At 33.4% G+C, this 15,149-nt stretch overlaps 1 protein-coding gene across 1 annotated transcript in view; it reads right to left on the bottom strand.

Annotated features, from left to right (window-relative positions):
- Window positions 1-15,149, bottom strand: part of Meltrin (disintegrin and metalloproteinase domain-containing protein meltrin) — a 113,164-nt gene that overhangs the window by 34,333 nt on the left and 63,682 nt on the right. The window contains exon 2 of the mRNA XM_018542204.1: window positions 2,244-2,335. Coding sequence (XP_018397706.1) covers window positions 2,244-2,335 — 92 coding nt within the window. The remainder of the gene's footprint in view (window positions 1-2,243; window positions 2,336-15,149) is intronic.

The following is a 15,149-nucleotide window of genomic DNA, read 5'->3' as shown; positions in this document are numbered from 1 at the left end:
CTGCTCGCAAGTGAAAAATCGCCTTTCAACGTTTCTCGATTTCAGTTCATAAGGCACCCAATTTCCTTGTTTTTGAATCATTCCTATGGCTCTCAATCGTATAGAAACGGTTTTTTGAGTTACTCCCAATGATTCTGCTCCTCTTGCGTTTAACTCTGATCTTCATCTAGTAATGCCTCTAATTCTTTGTCTTCGAATTTTTTTGGCTATTCAGAACGAGGCTGTCTTCAACACTAAAATCTCCATCCTTGAAACGTCGAAACTATTCCCTACATGATTTATCAATTGGAGGAATGTCACCATAAACTCCGACAAGCATTCGATGGGCTTCTGCACTTTTCTTCCAATTAAAGCAAAAAATTAAAACCTCCCGCAGCTGCTTGGTTAATACAAAATTCGACATTTCAAACACAGTAAAAATCAAGGTTATGAAACTCAAAGCGATATAAACTGAATATTATTATATAGCAGATGTCTAACCTCTCTGAAACCGCCAAAATCAGCTGTCACTATGAACCATTCACAATAGTCGGAGCCATCTTTTGGAAAACGGAGCGAACTAATTTGTACTCCCAATATAAGTAAAACAGATTACAATTTTCTAGAAAATAACTGCGATGTTATTCTTAGTGCATTATAAAAGTCGGTTATTGATTTGAATTTTATACTAGCCCGTACAATGAAAAATAATTGTTTGTAATTTTAGAGTACCATTAATTACCATTAATTACCATTAATTACCATTTATTAATGACTCGGAAAAGAACATGACGGCTTGCTATCAAAAAACTTCCGTTGGATAAAATAAATAATTGAAATAAAAGTTATGAAAATGGTTTAGATTAAAAGAGCAGCCTATCAAGTAACTGTCATAGTTGTCAAATATGTTGACTATATCATTTGGTTCTTAAAAAGTCCAAGTACAAAATGTAATAATTAACCTGGACATTGATCGGCAGAATTGAGAATCACACACAAAAGAAGAAAGCTACATTTCTACATAATTTTGTGTATTCACTTTGTTATAGAACTTTTGAAAATACGGTCCCAATATAATATACTTTTCGTACTTCAAGTGTTGTAATATTATAATTATTCTGTTTATTTTACATAAAAGTACTAATTTTTGAAAAGACAATTTTATTTATTTCGACTATTATAAATTGTGTATTTTTATACACATTTATATATTTTTATATTTATAAAATCGTGAGTACGAAAAAAGATTTACGACTTAAAGAATCAAATATCCTAAAAACTCGTGACTAATACTATCCCCCCCCTCTCTCTCTCTCTCTCTCTCTCTCTCAAGTAAGCTATTCAAAAAATATCAGAAAAAGAAAATCGAAATTTTTGTCTTTCAGGTAGAAGTCTCTCTGTTATATATTTTCCTTGACGGATTTTTCCGAATTTGCTACTACACTGGCAACAACAAAACGTCGGTCGAACTTTTCTCTCTTTCTCTCTTTCCCCTTTTGTTTTCTATTCGCGGCGCTGGTCTATCTAATAGCAGGACAACCCTCGCAGGTTTTGTATTCGCTGCACGCTGCGACATTTGCATTGAAATTGTTGCACCCATCGCCGATGCGCGCGTTTCGCATCGTAATCCTCCCAAGCAAATGGCGAACACCGTGTGCAGCCACATAAAAACTCATAGAAAAAGGAACGATCAATATTGAACAATGCTTTTTATCAAAGGTCAGAGATTGGCGGACGTTGCCCTTTGCTAAATCTCCAGAATACCCAGTGCGTTTGGTAATTGGAACGAAGATAGCTATATTGTAAATTCTTATAGATATTTCACCTTCACTTAATAGAGTGAAGGTGAAGTGTATTACATTTTGCAAGCAATGTCATAGAATGGCGCGTCAGCGTAGAGGAATTTTTTGTCACTTAATTAATCTTTAATTCACTATGGTTGTGAAAAAAAAAACGGAAAAAGACTGTCTGTAAGAGAGAGTCGTTATATTGACGAAATGTATAATAAAGAGGATCATGAATAAAAATCTTTATACAAAAAACGCTATCATGACTCATATTTACGGATCAAGTGTTATGTGATATGACAAAGAGGGATGAAAGAGAACTGATTCATATAGAATCCTTGAATATAGAGTGTTTTTTTTATAATGACAGCGTGCGCGATCAAAATTCAACAGTATTTTAAGTTTCAGGATATAGCTCGTACATAATTTTTTATGAGATTTTAAAGATCTTTTTATACAAAAAATGTCTAAACTCACATTTTCTTTGGTTGAAGAGATCTGCCTTTTTGTTCTGCTGTGATACACTCGCGGCCTCACCAGAGTGTGTCTGCTAAAATCTGAGGACGGACCTGTAACAATGAATAAATGAATGAATGAATAAGAGATTGCATTCGTAAAATACGTAATGCGATTAAAATTATTTATTCTTAATATTCTGACATAAAATACATATTGCAAATTTAAGATTAGAAAATGCGATAAAATTCTTTTCTTTCTTGATAAAACAATTTAGAGATTTTAACATTTTTTTTCTACCTGTAGAGTAGTTAAAGGCACTTTGTGCTTTTACTTGATCTGAATCCAGTACCTAACTTTATAAGTCAAGTGACTCTTGCAGAACTACTCAAGTGGTAATAAACGATAGACAACGTTGAAAAAACGGTGCATCGGAGTCTACGTCGTAATACGGAGTTTTACAAAGCTTTTTACGAAGCTTTCGCATTAATGAATATACTTGGCTAACGTATATCGATCGGAGCTGTCTGCTTTTGTACTTTTTTTTTCGTATGCCGGACATCGTCATTTTCCACCTTTATACATTCAATTACATGGAAATTAAGCAACGCACTAAAAAGAGCTTACGAGATGCGTATGCAAAAAAGGTATGTCATATGCAATATTTAACCTTTCTTCACCGAAAGACTGCGTTGGCGTCAAAAATTATTCAATGGCTGCCAATAAGTAATTATCCAACTATTGACGAAGCGTTTTAACGTCCATTAAGCTGGCAGCATCCCTCATGATCAATAAACGAATTTTTCACTATCATAAAATTTCGCACCACAAGTAAAAATATTCAATTTTCCATCAGACAAAAATCGCTCTACATTCATCGCAGTGTATGACATGAAATACTCAAATATAAAAATTCGAAAAGATATTTTTTTGTAAATTCTATCGTCACTATTTACAACTGACTATATAAACACTATAAATTTTCATAGCTATAAGGTTTTTTTTATTGACGTTGTTAATTAAAATAAACAACGAAACACATTAAATTAAATTGTTCTCTCTGGACATCGATAAATTCGGAAAGCGTAATATTTTCGATGGTCAATCAAACGCAACGTCGGTATATGCAAAACTCTTTCCCAAATCGGAGAAATTCTCCGCAAATGGAGTGGTATTTTGAGTTCAATCGAACATTGTAATCAACGACGCGTAGCGAAGCTATAACCTTTCTGTCATTCTAGCATTCGTTGTGCCGTGGGAAACTGCTCCTGTTTGTTACACGAACGTCAACTCTCGCTGGCACTGCAGCGGCAATGTAATTACATCGACAAAAGTCCTTGACATCGGCATGAGTTACAACAAGTAAATTTAGTCAACTCCGCTTTGGCCTCTGTTTTCGCAAAATCGGCTAACTGCGGCTCCGTTCACGGCACTCTTGCTCTGAAGTACCAAAACTATCGACCCGTCTAGTAACGTAGAGATTTGTTTTTGTTGACTCGAGCGAACGAAGTCAACGTTACTGAAACGAAGCAATCCGACATTTGCATTTATCCGCACAAGGAGAAGCGAACTTTGACTACGAGAATCCAGTATTCGAAGAAGCGCGAAAATAATTCTGAAAAACTTGTAAAGATCCGAATGTTTACATGAATGTTTTATTTTAAGAATAAAAAAACATAACTAAATTAAATTTAAATTTATAATCCAATGCAAAACGTAAGGTATATCTATACTATTTTATAGTCTCCAATTTTATCTGTAAACTCAGAACATAAATAGTATAAGATAGCATTATAAGTATATTAAAAAATCAGAGACTTTTATCGATTTTATTAATTCCATGTTTATCTCGCTTGATTATTTCGACAATAATTTTGAATTTAATAATGATTATTTTGTATAAATTTCTGTATGATAATTTTTTATCATTACCATCACATAAATATTTAAATTACTTAGTTTAATATAGTTGTTTATTAATTAATAATGTAACTTACGCTTATTAACTTATTACTTTTTTTATTACGCTGTTATGTTTCTACATTGGAACGAGGTAAATGTATTGCACGAGTAGGTGAAAAGAGGAGTCGGCTAGCCATTTGTCATTCTGTCAACTGCACATTAAGCCCGCTAATTCTTCCTGCGTAGGTGGTAAATGAACTGAAATTATTGCTTAACGTTTTCTCCGCTTCTCGCGAAGTACCACGGAAAACTGAATTTCAATTACATTTATCGCACGCCAATCGATGGATATATCGGCAAACCGATATCGATATCGAACTGGACGCACATAAATGCATATTCAGCATTGGTAATTATTCCTCGATAATAAATCCTCGGTACGTTGACTACAAAATTTGATAGAGAACAACGGTTTCCCGTTTAAAAATACTCTGAAATATCTTGTCGACTATATGATACAATATCTCATGAATGAACTGTCGATACACTCTGAAATAAAATATTTGGACCATGATTTGTGGGGTCATTCATTTTTAACGTTTGAATACAGTAACGATAAACTGCTGCTGATTTAATGCTTGTTTCTATAAGAAAATTATAACGTTTACTTTCCAAGAAAGATGATTAATCATTGCCCTCGTGCTTAGAAGAGCAAAAATAAAAAAGTGTAACTTTTCATGCAATTTTTTTAATTTTCAAAAAACCAGTTTCTTCTGATTGAAATGTCTATTTTATAGGTACTACATCTTTTCTTTTAAAAGATTCCAGTGCATACACATTTATAAAAGTCACTTTCTTACCAAATCAAGCAAAAGAAATCGTTTGTTTCCACGTACATACTCTCTAAAAGTGAATTAGTGTATTATCGCTGACTTCAGTGCTATACTTATAACTGTAATATTAGCGAATATTTACTGTTTTTCAGTAATATTAAACTGATTCATTTTGAGAAATTATGATTCATAATCTCAAAATCATAACCTCTAAAAGTGAATCAGTATATTATTACCGAAAAAACAGTAAATATTCACTAATGACTACATCAATTATACGTGTAGCACTGAAGTCAGTGATAATACACTGATTTACTTTCAGAGAGTACGTACTATAGAAAGTATATACCCCTTATTGTCTATGTTTTTAAAATTGAAATCGAGATAGCAGACTTTATCCGGATTGCTTTTTATTGAACGCGCAAGCATCGGATCTCTCTTATTCATGCGGCTTGCCTCGTATGCAATTTGGATGACATTGGTGCATGGATGCGATAATAGCTTTCTGCGGCGACGTACGCGTCGGATCGCGATCACGTTCGAGAGCGTTTATCAGGCCACATCGTCGAATCGCGAACACGTAGCATCGTTAATCAAACACGAAATGGGTCAACGTGGAATTTTGATTGGCTCTTTAAAACGCAACAATACAAACGTTTCAAGTTTGCGCGGTCGTTTACGAAGTCACCGAATCTCGCACATGTGCGACGGCTCTTATGGGAGCGAGACGTCAATGGCAACGACGATAAAAAGAAGTTGCGGGCAAAAACGGATCCCGCAAATATACGAGAACGCAAAGACGTCAGTAGCCGCGAGAGAGAACGATCTCATTGAATTTTTTTCCTTCTGTCTTCACATTTCAAGAAGCGAGTACTTTAAACCCTTATCCGGGGTCTCACCGGATACGGATGTTTTTATTATTGCGAATAAAATGGACATTCATTCTTTCATTTTAAAATTTAAATACTTATAAAGTACGTTAAAAGTATCATTAAGTATTAATTTAAATAAAAACTACTGTGTTTCTTTGATAAAAAAAAAAAAAACTAGAGTTTTTTTAAAGAGATGTTTAATTTATATTTATAAAAATCAATGCAGACAGCTTCAATATGACGCTACATAATTTTTTTTATAAGATCAGCGATATCTTTGATTTTTAACATAAGAATATCATTTAAAAACTTCATAAATACACAACAGATTACTAGCGCCGGATTAAGGAACTTCTGGACCTGAAGGGCTAAAAACAAGTTAAAAAATAGAGTTTGTTTCCTTTTGTGGAAAATAATATTTACTTATAACTTAATATTTTGAAAGATCATTTCTAAAGTAAGGGAACGATACGTGTATATACCATACATAAGTTTATGTATTTCAAGAATCATATCCAAAAAAAAACCTTGGTAAACTCTATAAAATAGCGAAATAAATAACTTGTACATGTGACATAAAAGCGTCTCGTAAAAATGTATCGTGAAAACCTCACAAATATTTACTGTCAAAATATTTGAGTGCACTTGATCGAATAAACTGTAATGACAGCTCGTGAATTTCAATATAGCAACAACGAATCATTCCGATTGGGTGTGACACACGTTTGATAGCCATGTCAAACTCACTCTCACTATATCGCAAGTGTACGATATTCGTAAAATCGATCAGACGTAAAATCGAGTGAGAAAGAGACGTTACGCGGACGTTACGAACGCGGATGCGCAAAATTTTTGCACGTCGGACAAAGTGATCCGCATAAACCGAGCTGTCGTTGCGGAATCGCGACTTTACGTTGCACATTTTCTATATATTTCCGCGAGCGAGCAAATTTGTTCGGACAATTCGGCCATCCGCGTATTCGTTGCCACATATGCAAATGTGCTCGCCCGGATATTAAATTCTCTTCCCTATTCTCTTCTCTTTCACCTCCTTTTCCTTGTCACTATATAGAAACTATATATTCCGGTTAATACGAACACTTTGTCCTGTGATTAAATTTAAATAAACTCCAATCGCTGCGCTCGCGTCGTCGCACTTCTCATGCACGAATAATAGATATTTAATATTTGAATAATACCAACTAATACCAAGAAAGAAGATGACTGGATGCACGCGTGGTTTTATACAAGCCAGTGTGACGCATAGAACGCAAATGCATGTTAATGAGATTCGCGTTAAACTGTGAATGAAACTCGCACCTTACATCGCATTTATTTCGACTCACTAATTTCAATCAGATGAAACGTAATGTACTTTGTCGTTTTAAACCAATTATTTAATAGTCATTTCTATATTTTGCCAAATATATAGGTATAACAGAAATATGAAATGTAAAACAATAAGAGTTAAACTCATCACACGTCTGCGCAACAATTTTATCGAATTTTTTACTTTATTGTACATTCTCTCTAAAAAATAGTATCAATATCGATAATGTTTTGTAAAAAGATACAGTGAATAAAGAGCTTTCAAAAGAGCTTTCCTGTACATAAAAAATAATTTTGTTGAAATATCTACTATACAGGTAATACGGATCTGAAAATAATTTTGTTGAAGCTCATCAAAATAATTACATAAGAATCTCAAGCATGACGAACTATGCTGCAAATAGTTTGAATATTCTAGCAACTATAAGCTTGAGTCGTATATATAATTATTTTAATAGTTTAAAACAATTATTTTCAAATCTGTATTTAGCTAAGTTTTTAAATGAGGAGGTAACCGAACCCAAAATGAGCGCATACTAAAAATATCCTATTTATTGCTTGTAAGTAATTACACTATTGATTCAACAAATAATAATAGTAGCAGGTCCATCTGACTCGAGTGCATCAGTTTATTGTTTAATTTGTTCATTCTGTTAATCATCAGTAAAGCAAACTGCAGAATATCGAGATGTAATATTTTGGTGATAAGTAATTACTTTCTATAACTATCAAAAGATCGTTATTAATTAACATACAGAAATATTCCCTGTTTTGTGATTATTAAATTTTAATTAGTAATTAAATGTGACTATTAAATTTTAATTTTGAACTTTTTGCAAGAAATGAGGAGAAATCGCACAACTTAATGAAGGAATATAGAGTCCAGTTATTTTACTTACTGCAGCAAAATTGTTCTTTCTGTGGATAAAAATTGCATATAAATTGCAATTTACAATACTTCCAGTTACGGTTCCCAAGATTAGGATTGTCCGTGTTGTTTTTGTAAAAAGGTAATGCGATGTTGTTAATGGTATTATAAATATCATTATACTCTAGCTTGTCTCATTATTATCTGCGTAGAATTTTACGCTTTCAAATTTCTCTGTCTGACGTTTGTAAGTTATGAAACGCGCATGTCGCTATGTATCCGCGACAGGTGCACTCGGGGGAACGAGTTTTGTGCTTCTATCTCCGTTTCTGCGATGCTCACAACAATTGCCACTGGTATGCAAAACGGAACAGCGCAAGTCGAACGAATAATTCTCTCGCGCCGATGTAATTGGACTATGTATCTCCAGCTATCACAATTACGATGCGACGGATTTAAGCCTATCGGGTAACTGGTTACGCCAGCAGGTCGATTTGTCATTAATTTCCTGTCGGAATGGCTGTACGATACCGGGAAATCGGATCCGGTTATGCAGCATCGCGTAGCAAATCAGCCGTATATCGCGAAAATCTTGATAAGTCGATATGAAACATCCATTGCCACTAGTGAGAGCGATTCTCAAAGCAATGTCGGTGCTCGCTGATATTTTTACTAAACGAAGCAAATAATGATTGCAATTTTTACGTTGCTATTGTTTGTTATTTTTTAATCGATAAATATACTAACTGGATAATTATCAGAATTGTTACACAGTCCTTGGTCTTATAATATAAAACGTTTTTATAAATAACATAACAGTTTAAGTATACGTTTCTTAAGTATACATTACAATTTATCGAACATTTCAAAAAAAAATTAACTAGAAAATGTGTAACAGATTATATAATATAATTGTGGCTTTGTAATTATAGACTTTCCATTATTTACACGCTTCAGTCTTACTTCTAATAAATGAATAATTTATGCAAATTGTTATAAACACATATTTCATTTATAATAATATACTAAACTGATATAAATAAATAATAAAATATTATATATAATAGACGTTGAAACATGATTTAATCTTGAGAACGTTAAAATGCTCAAAAGAGTATATGAATTCGGAGGAGATGTTTGGCTAAATGAAAATTATTATATATTTCAGGAAAGGGGCACGACATTTGTTTCAGCCATTTTTCACATCTCAGTCGAGGTTCCAAGATAATCCTGATTTATAACATGGGTCACCCTATATAAAGTAGATAGCACAGCCAACTAGACTCCGCCATCTGGTATGTCGAGGTAAGCTTACACAGGCGAATAGTCGAATACAAATCCGTTCACGTCGTTAATCAGGTAACTGTATCGTGCGCGTGTCATTGATCTGAAAAGGTGTCACAAATTAGATAAAAATCGAAGAGTAAACTGAAAGCCCGATTACGTTAGAATAAAAAATAATTTTTGCGGCAATTATTAATACAAAAAAATTTAGGAATTGTTCGTATCTTCCTTTCTTGAAATGTGAAATATTTTCGATAAACATATGTTAAATTTCTTTCGTCGAAACAACTTATAGCCCACTTGGAGCGCCAAGCACAACTCGAAAACAAAACCTATGGCAGAAAATCGAAAATAGTGTACCGGAAATGCAAAGACGATTGAAGTTTTCGTATTTTTCATCCTTAACGTATTTTTCATACTCTATTTGTAATACACAACGAATTTTTATATTTTTATTCTCAATTCTCCATTATCAGTCTTCTTTAACTTTTACGTCACGTATGACTTGTTCTCTTTACTTCTTTCAAAATTATTTTGTATTTTCTATAATCGAAATGGATTTGTAACCAATTCGCAAGTTAATTTCTTTGGCCTTGTAAAAATTAAATAATTTTATTGTAAAATTTCTTTTGTGATAAACCGTTTGCTCGAACTATAGTAGCATTATGCCTTAAATTGTAAATTGTATTAAAATTATATATTAATAATTATTTATGACAAAACTAATTCAATATTGCATTAGTACAATAATATATATATATATATATATATTAAATTGATACGAATTTGTTTTCATTTATAAAGAACTATAAACATTTTTTTACATTCCACGGCATCAATTGAAGGAATTGAATGAAATCACGGCGGAAGCGCTAGTTTATGATTCTTCAATTGATGCAACACTCGCACGAGCGACAAGTTTGAGAGATGCTGAGGTGTGGTTGCGCAAAGATGCAGCACGACGATAGTTACATCGCAAGAGGTGAATTAGCGACGGACACTTAGGGCACAGTTAATTCGACACGTAGTGGGCTAACGCACGTGTCAGATGCACATGCGAAAGAGGATCTGCGTTCCCATGGTTCATATCCCGATTTCACACGTGTCCCCCCACAAATGTAGCTATCTGCAAACACGGCTCTCTCGACGAACGACGGCCATAATCGCGATTTCTTATATCTCGCGCGGCATGCACGTCACGTAATGTGACTCTGCAGCGCTGTCTCATTTCTTTCGTTCTATATTATACGTATACGCTACATCAACGTAACAGTGTATATTCTTTTTCGATCAGCAAGCCATGAACAAACGTGTGAATTTGTTCCATTCGCCGAAAAAAGCGATATTATTTCTCCTTTGGAAATTCGTAAAGCAATCTTAACATTAAAATACTGTTGTAGTTTTACTAATTATAGTATAATTCTTTGTTCGCTGATAAATTTTATATATAATTTCAATTATATTTGTATTACAACTGTGTTAAACATACGACTATTTTCTACGAGAAATGTTTTGTGAGGCTATGTAAGAAATAGAAATAAAAAATAAGCAATATATACGCACTTATAGAGTATGGATATAAATTTACGCATGTATCCTGTGTAATTTAAGAGAAAAATGTATACGGAACAACAGGAAAGTATTCTAGCAAAATAACATGAAAGTAAAGGAAGCTTTTTTATTGTTAAAATAACAATCCATCTCATGGCAACATACATTATACCAGTAAAAATTTTGAATCTTTACGTCTCATATAACAAACGCACAAAATATACATATAGAGATATCATATAGATGCAATTAAAAATATTAGAATAATGGGAATTACAAATTAATTGATAAAGCTAAAATATAGATTTCTTTTTAAAATTGATTAATTTTAAAAGTTAATTTGTCCTAAGCTACAATAATATCAAAAATCGACACGAATGTGACGTAATTTATTGTATGTAGAAGAGCGTTTAAAAGAGATTATTAAGTGACAAACATGATACTCTCGGACAATCAACGAGGCATTTTCGGATTAATCACGTCGTCGTGAATAAATGCGGCCAAGTTTAGTGAATGGACCAATCAGAATTTTGTTTCAACATTACTCTGTCGATCTCTGTCTGCTTTCGTTAATCAATTAAACAGCATAATTATAGCTACATTCAACAGGAGAGTCTCCCGATATATGATTCACAACGGATGTTGCTAACTCTACTGTCTTATTCACGCACACGTAAAAGCGAGTTGTACATCAATGATTAGGACTGTTGCAGCAAATAGCGATTATCGATTACACAATGTGGAGACGGGCTCCTTCGTGGATCATTCACGCAATCGTTCACAGGAATATGGAATAGAGGATGATAGATTTTCAATAGAGTTACGGACATTCAATTTCACAGAATATTCTGCACGTTTCGCCGCTCTCAAAATCTATTTTCACCAAAAATGGAACACAAATTTCATGCTATCTGTATATTCATCGATACAAGCGGTGCTACCATTTCCTATCGTGGAAGCAATTTTTACATCGGCTTGACACTATTCGTCGTGCTGAATTTGTCGTTCTTTTTTTCGCTAGAATAACCTTATTCTCGCATTTGATAGAGTTGACGGCGTCAATCCAAAGCAGCTTATCGCGCTGACGGCATTTGCAAGGCTTAGTGATCAATTGGCTTCACGGGTCAAATAGCCAGATCGTATGGTTGTCCACGTATTTATTTGTGTTTTTCTGAGACAATTTCTAATTGCTTTTAACGGATTTCTAATCGCTTTTAACGGATTAAAATGCATTTGAGCGTAAGAGAAAGGTGCATGAGTAAAAAATCGGTTTATTTGTAAAGACTTTGATACACGATATCTATTTTTTTTTTTATATATACATATAAATCCCATAATAACATTAAGAAAAAAATTAATGAGGTAATAGTGAGCAACGCGATAAGTTTATTTAAATTTAGATTGCCGCTTATTAATAAAATTAAATGATTAAGATATACGTACATTATCGACTTTACGAGATATATATGATATAAACCGATGCATATGGAATGCAACAGCTGAAGCTGGTTGCTTCAGATAGAATGTCAATATTTTTTGCAGTATTGCTCATAAATGTCATATTTGAATTTCCTACATAATTATTTTTATGCTTCAACAAAATTGGTCTTTTTTGTGTATCACTAGAAAGACAAATTCTGTCAATATTTGAAATTTTTATTTTGTTTTATCTCTCTCAAAAAAATTCTCAATATGTTACATATTAAAATAATTCAAATACTCTTAATGATTTCTAAGAAAAAAGATAAAAATAAGTAAAATAAATTAATGCCAGAAACAATACGGATTATTCCTATGGATTACACTACTGTCAGTTGCTGCATTTATAATGTCGAACTAGGCTCTGCCAATAATCGCTCGTGTCTTTTTAGAGAGTATATAATTTTACTTTTGAGTACATCTGTACGCAAAAAGAGTTAAAATTAAAAGCCAGTTAAGAGATAAAAGCTAGTTAAAATGCAGATAGCGAAATGTTCCTAGGTTCAAATTGTTCCTCCATTTATGTGCTTTCAAAATATGTACGAGATTTATTTTGCGAGCGTGGCGGTATGTTTAATCTGAAAACACGGCGGTTTCTCGGCGCCAAGGCGGCGCAGTAATATCCCCATGGGGCCGCTCTTCACAGATGTATCAGTATCCATCAATATGACATATCCGAATTTGTTATTAACTGTGATACAAGAAAAACAATTAGAAATTCTTACTTGAGGATCTGTGCTTTTTTTTAAAGAGGGGAAAATCTTCGATCAAGCCCTTTCCAGGACGATGGCTAACGCTTTTGTGGGTGCTGTGTCCACCGTCGTGAAGTTAGCCCCCCAACATAAAAAAAAAATAAAATTTATATAGCTCATTTGATTGCTCATCGTTTGCACATTTATGCACATTTTTTATTTTCGTTTGCACACCTTTAATTTAAAAGATATTTTAAAAACAATTTTGGGGGGGCTATCTTCACACCAGCCCCCCAACATCGAGCAAATGGGTTCGAAAAGGTCTTAATCGATAGATTTTCGTTTGCACATTTCGAAACAATTCGACTTTTCGTTTGCACAGTTTAAAAGTTATTAAAAGTTTTGAGAAGCATCGACAGCGGTAAATTGTGGTTCGAATCACATTTAATGGGCTCAAAATGACATGAATCGATAGGATTTCGTTTCGACATTTCGAAACAATTCGATTTTTTGTTTGCACGTCTATAGTTTAAAAGTTATTAACAATTCAGTGTCGGGGGGCCAACTTCACACTACTCATAAAATACGTTTCCTGCTCAAATTCGATATAAAGGAGTTCCGTATAGCACCAATCGACAGATTTTCGTTTGCACATTTATTCACATTTTGAATTTTTGTTTGCACATTTTTAGTTTGAAAGTTATTAATATAATTATAGTTTCGAGAAGGATCGAAAACGGAGCGAAATTGTTCAAATCGTTCTTATACTGCGCTGAAAAGAAACGAATATTGATAAGCGCCAATGCTCTTTTAAAATGTGTCCAAACTGTTGAGCCGAAGATCAGCTATCTTTTGTTTTTTACCGAGCCGCGTAAGCCATCGTGAGTCGCGTAAAACAAGTTGATCGCGGCTCGAGATATAAATCGATTTTTGGCCCAACTAAATTGTTAATAACTTTTAAACTATAGATGTGCAAACGAAAAATCGAATTGTTTCGAAATGTGCAAACGAAATCCTATCGATTCATGTCATTTTGAGCCCATTAAATGCGATTCGAACCACAATTTGCCGCTGTCGATGCTTCTCGAAACTTTAATTGTTAATAACTTTTAAACTAAAAATGTGCAAACGAAAAATCGAATTGTTTCGAAATGTGCAAACGAAAATCTATCGATTAAGACCTTTTCGAACCCATTTGCTCGATGTTTGGGAGGCTGGTGTGAAGTTAGCCCTCCCAAAATTGTTTTTAAAATATCTTTTAAACTAAAGGCGTGCAAACAAAAATAAAAAATGTGCATAAATGTGCAAACGATGAGCAATCAAATGAGCTATATAAATTTTATTCTTTTTAATGTTGAGGGGCTAACTTCACGACGGTGCTGTGTCCGCTAATCCATCTCTTCAGCCATTTTTAGTTTTCCGTAAAAACTTTTCTTTGCGAACGAACGACCTGCTCGATATATTTTCACTAGTTCCTTGGAGATTGCGATAAAATCTTTTTAAGGTCATATCGCCCGATTGTCTTTATATCTCTAACAATTCTTCATTCACGTACAAAGTGACCTAAAGACCTCAATCTCTATTTCAATATTATTTGATGAATTTCAAGCTAATTTGAAGGAAATTTTGAGAAAGATTGTTTAATCGCGACGTTTTAATATTTGATGTTATTTTGATAATGAAATCTCGAATAAAATTTTAAGTAAATTTTGTAAACTAAATAGTTTTTTTAATTTTCATATAATTTTTAATCACGTCACCCACGATTCCCTTTCACCAAGAAAATTCCATTCTGTCTCATATAAAAACATTATGCATCTTATTTCTCTATACTTTATTATTGTTTTCGAGAAAGTATCGCCTTGCAACGGCAGACTTTTCTTTTCTTCTTTTTCACTTTTCTTCCTTTTATCCGCCACGTCAAACCGAAATCCAAGAGAACATAGTTGTATTTCAGATGTGATTAGAAGATTTACACTTAGCAAAAAATAAACCGATTGATTGAGGAAAAAGATAAAACATCTAATAGTTGATGTGGTTTAGTTCTCTATAGAAATATAACTTACCGAGTCTTTTGAGATTCGAAATAACAACACTCAAATCGTTTAAAAAACAAT

Source organism: Cyphomyrmex costatus, unplaced genomic scaffold, assembly GCF_001594065.2.
Source record: "Cyphomyrmex costatus isolate MS0001 unplaced genomic scaffold, Ccosl1.0 scaffold309, whole genome shotgun sequence".
Taxonomy (NCBI): Eukaryota; Metazoa; Arthropoda; class Insecta; order Hymenoptera; family Formicidae; genus Cyphomyrmex; species Cyphomyrmex costatus.
Note: the sequence above shows the minus strand (reverse complement) of the source record. Positions and strands in the feature narration are given on the sequence as shown.